The sequence below is a fragment of the Formica exsecta genome, unplaced genomic scaffold (genome assembly GCF_003651465.1).
Source record: "Formica exsecta isolate Colony F162 unplaced genomic scaffold, ASM365146v1 scaffold3173, whole genome shotgun sequence".
Lineage (NCBI taxonomy): Eukaryota > Metazoa > Arthropoda > Insecta > Hymenoptera > Formicidae > Formica > Formica exsecta.
The window spans coordinates 150-5321 of record NW_021850428.1 but is presented as its reverse complement, the minus strand read 5'-3'; the positions used below and the strand labels follow the sequence as shown (position 1 = coordinate 5321).

General features: G+C 38.3%; 1 protein-coding gene and 1 pseudogene across 1 annotated transcript; one reads left to right on the top strand and one right to left on the bottom strand.

Annotated features, from left to right (window-relative positions):
- Positions 1 to 238: 238 nt before the first annotated feature.
- LOC115237982 lies at positions 239 to 1497 on the top strand (annotated as a pseudogene).
- Positions 1498 to 3742: 2245 nt separating this feature from the next.
- LOC115237983 (putative nuclease HARBI1) lies at positions 3743 to 4719 on the bottom strand. The gene is made up of 3 exons (XM_029811422.1): positions 4697 to 4719; positions 4347 to 4611; positions 3743 to 4267 (listed from the first exon to the last, which is right to left on the bottom strand). Exons 1-3 carry the CDS (start codon positions 4717 to 4719, stop codon positions 3743 to 3745), a joined length of 813 nt encoding a protein of 270 aa, XP_029667282.1.
- Between the last annotated feature and the right edge of the window lie 453 nt (positions 4720 to 5172).

Below are 5172 nucleotides of genomic sequence, written 5' to 3'. Positions count from 1 at the left end.
GTTCCACTTAACGACCGCAACGCTCGCAACGCCCGCAAACCCGTTTCACATAACGACCACGGTCGTTGTGGTCGCAGTCGGAACGTCATAGATGACGTCATTAATCGCGACCGCGTCGACGAGCCCACGACGCCCATGCTTTATACGTGGGTCGGCGTGGTCGTTTCGTCGTTTCGTCGTCTGCTGTTTTCTCTTTAATTTAATTAACAATCCTGGTGCCTTAAAATTTGTAACTATCATGGAAAAAGTTTCCTTATATGATTCGGAAAGAGAGTGGTAGTTGATGTTAGGCTTTCTCCTGAAGATCTTTTACGTGCGCATACAGGTAAGTGATATATTTTTTAATATTGTGAAACATCTAATCCTACTTTGTTGAAGAACATTTTATATTTTAATGCAATGTTCTCTGATTTTAGACACAGTCTTTGCAACGTCTGTATTAAACGCAGCCATGAAAGAGAGACATATTACAATAAATGAAAATTCTATTGAATCAGTTCCAACTCAACAAACTATTCCCAAGGTTTATACATCGGCACACACCAAAACGAACGCTAAAATGAATACTGAAAGTGACACTGATGACAGCGGCATGTTAATTAAGTTATTAATTTAGTTATTAATTCATTTATTAATTCAGTTTTCAATGAACACTTCAAATGAAGCAGTTGATCACATGTTTAGTGCTCGTTTTAGGTTCTATCTATAGATGGTCGACACCTACTGTGCTATTACTGTTAGACACATATAGAACTTTTGAAGAAAAATTTACCAATGGAAAATATTCACACAAAAAGATCTGGGAAGAAATTAGTGCAATCCTTGTAGAAAAAGGACATATAATCACAGGGCCACAATGTGCGGCAAAACTGAGAAGCCTGAAAAAAACTTATAAAAGCGTGAAAGATCATAATAATCTGTCAGGCAATGATAGGCGGGCTTGGCAGTTTTATGAGGTACAGGGAAAATTAGATTCAAAATGTAGTAAAAAAATTTATTCTACATTTCCTCTATTGCATAATACATATACTCTTTGCAGATTATGGATAAAATCTTTTCAAAAAGAGCCTGGAGCTCCCCAGTTGCCGTTGCATCATCAACAGAACTTTCCATTAAGCAGGACAAAGATGTAGAATTTGTCAGTGCAGAGTCTACATCTGGTAAGTTTATGCATAAATCATCCATGTTGTGGTTCGTTTTTCGTATGTCATTTGGGAAATGACGAAACTTTTAATTTTATCATTAGATCTGAACATTTTTATAATTACCATGTATCACATTTATTCAGTTCAAATGATGAATATCTGAACTGTTAAAATTTTATGTAAGTATTTAATAAATGTTTCATAGAATCATCCACACCAAAAGAAAATGTATGCAGTCTTCATAAAAAAAGCTACTTCAGAAAACTGAACATGAAGAAGCAAAAGGCATAAAGAGAGATTGGAAATGGACGAGAAATTTCTTACAGTTTTGACTAAATTAGTTGAGAAATAGTTAGTGCTAACGTGAAAAACTGCAACATTTTCTCGTTCATTTTAAAAGACTGAAATTAAATGTCATTTCTTTTCAATGCAGAATTTTTTTTAATTTTTTTTATTACTTAAATATATTTTTATTTCTATATAATACATAATACATTAATAATAAATTAATAATTTTTATATTCGATTTTACATTGACAGAGAAATGGTAAATAGCATATAAGTAATAAAGATGTTAATTTAACTATGTCTTTTTTTATGTGATATTTTGTTTTGTGATGCCTCTGTAACAAGCCGCTTTCGCGAGGCGGGCGACGGATAACTCGGGATCCTGGGTTCGTGAAAGTGGTATCGAGACACGAATGCGATTTGATGTTTGGTAGAAATGTACTTTATTGCATGTAAATGTGTGTTGGTACAGCGTGAGTGTATGTATAGGTGTACGAGGTGTGTGTGTGTATGTGCGCGCGAGACGAGTGGTAGTGACGAGTGCGTATGATCTAGATGTGCGAGTACGTATAATGTATGTGTGCGAGCACGTATAAATTATATGTGCGAGTACGTATAATGTATGTGAGCGAGTGTACAATGTATGCGTGCGAGTATGTATACTGTCGGTGTGCGAGTATGCAGTGCCGGAGGGTGCATGCAATGCACCGCGATTGCACTCAGCGCGGGTCGTGCTTTCGGGTGTTCGTTCGACTATCGATTATTAATCGCGCGGCGTAACTCCGGCAGGAGCCGTTAGTTGTCGGGTGGTCCTTTGCGGTCGCGTCGGTGGGCGGTGGGCGGTCCTTCGACGCGGGTATCGATTTCGGATGTCGATCGGTGTCGCGGTAAGGCGCAGGTCGGCCCTCGGCGCGGGACTTATCGTGCCCGTAATAATGGCGCGTTGGGCGCGTTAATGGCGGTGGCCAGCGGTCTGTCCGTACGTGTAATTGTCGATTGTAATTCGCGTATCTGGATCGCGGGTGGCGGAATCAGGAATGTATCGGCCGACGAGGAATCCCGTCGGTGGCAGAGAACTCCCGGCCACTGGAACAATGCCGATACACACGGTGGACGGAATAGCTAGCGAGGGGCCGAGATCGGCGGGTCGGCGGCCGGGTACGGTTTCGTAACGATGGGGGGATGCATCGTTACACCTCCTTAAGTAAATTTTAGTTTTTGTTTTGTGTGATAAGAGAAAATGTCATTTATTTTATTTTGTAACTTTTAGTTATTGTTTTATGTAATAAGAGAAAATGGCATTTATTTTATTTGTATAAAATTTTATAATATGTTATATTTTATATATTATAATATATAATTCGTGTTATATAATGTTAAGTCATTGTATTACTGCATTTAAATTTACTCCATCAAAACAATTAAAACTTAACAGGATAATTTGTATAAAATTGTATTTTTTACATTTTGTAATTATACTTTGTTCAAAATTGAATCATAAAAATTTCGTTTCTAAATTTCGCCGTTATATTAAAACGAGTGCCTCAGAAAATAAAACACGAGCGAGAACAAACAGCGTCGCGGTCACCCGCTCGGTGCGTGATCGCATTCTTAGACTTTCGTGTCTTATTCTCGCTCGTGTCGCGTACGCAGTAGGCTTACTCGTCTCAAATTCGGTCCGAATTGTCTCGCCATACGATCGCATTCATATTCTCGCGGCGGTCAATTCGGTCATATCTCAAACTGTATTATTCATTCAGTTAGTGCTAAGACATCGTGAAAGTTAAGTGTTAAGAGTGTGGAGTCCGAGAGTCGACGCGCGTTAACCGTTCCGCGAATGTCCTCTGCCTCGCGCCAAGCAACACCCGGCGTTCGCGTGCAAGATTTCCGCTCTCGCGAGAGTTTCTAGCAAGAAGCTCTTCATCAAGATTTCCGAATCGCGAAAAGGGGCAATCATTAACAGGACATTTTGAAGATATCCGTCGGATTCGCGGAATACGTGCCGTCGCTCGCTCCTATTATTCAAAATAAAAAGGAACATTTCTTAACATCTGCACTCGACTCATTTCAATCTCCTTATCCTCCAGCGGATCTACGGATTTGCGTAACACACCGCTTCTCGCTCATCTCTGAGCGTCTCTCTCAGTTTCGGGCGATCTCGTCGAGATCGACTCCCGAACATACTTAAAAAAAATCTGTGGACAGTAAGGTCTCGCTAAAATAAAATTTTAACATCAATTAAGAATAATAAAATATTTATTTCAAATTTCAGTGAAAAAACGTTATAATACAATTATAATTTTTTAAAGTTATAACCGTAAAGTGTTCATAATCAAATTTCTTTTGGCAACTCCAGCATTCTGTCTTCCTTGATGCAAAATATCATGGTTCCTGTCATATTCTTGTAGAGTTGGAAATATGATGGTAACCTCAATTTCATCACTTCTTAATGTACAGATATTGTGGATCAAACAACACGCTACTATATGTTCCGCCATTAAATCCACTCTTGACATTGGCAGACAGTGTAATAAACTTCTCATATGCCCTTTTAATAGACCAATACATCTTTCAACTGTCACTCTGGCTGCTGACAGACGATAATTATAATTTTTCTGTGCTGCTGTTAGATGTCCGTTGTCTCTGAAGGGGGTCAATAGGTGTTGATGAATCTCGTATGCGGCATCTCCCAATATATGACTGTCAGCTGGGAATTTCTCTTCGTCATTCAAATAGTTTACCACTTCAAAATGACGAAAAACTCGTTGGTCATGAACAGAGCCAGGATGCCCAGCAGAACAGTGTCTGATCAAAGTTCTGTGGTCATACACCAACTGTAAATGGATGCGGATGTACATAACCAAACATTTCTAAAGATTGAATTCGTAATAAACAGATTAAAATACTTGGTACTTGTAACTGTATTGAATGAAATCCTTTATGGTTTATATAATCGACAGGGTTTTCTTTTGGAGCATCGATTCGAATGTGAGTACCATCGATAGCCCCAATGGTTTTTGGAAATCCACTGCTTTCTTCAAATCCTTGTATAATTCTTACAGCATCGTCAGTAGGCCACTTAATAAATGTCGAAGACTTTAAGAAAAGTGCACGGGTGACCCTTCGCACAGCCCGAATAGCAGTTGCTCTTCTAACGTTGAATCGATCGCAAACAGATCTTAAAGAAAGAAATTTATTTAAAAATGTTTTTTATTGCAAATCAATAATTATTTATTGCATTCACTTCTTGAATTTTTCATTACCTGTAGGAGTCCATGGTTGCCATTTTCCATATAGCTATCATTAACTGATGGCGAAATGGGATCATAGGAGATCCTTTTATTTTTCTTGTTAAATATGGGCTGAGCATCTCTAGGACATATTCAAAAGTCGCCCTTGACATTCTGTGAACAAGAGAGAATATGTTAATATCAACAACTTGTACGTGTAAGCGCGCATAGATAATTGGAAATAAAATATGTAAAATTGCATATATTCACTAACCTAAAATGACTTTTGAATTCGTAGTCCATGTAACAACCCACAACATCGGAATAATTTCGAATTCGTGGGCGAAGTTTACGCTTTTCCTTTTTATATAACAGTTCTTCCCATTCATTATCAGAACTCGAACTTTCAGATTCATAATTTCTGTAGCGCAGTACGATCGTGTTAATAGCATCCATGTTTGCTTTATGGTTTATTACGCATCGATAAAACCCGTTCCACTTAAGATTTT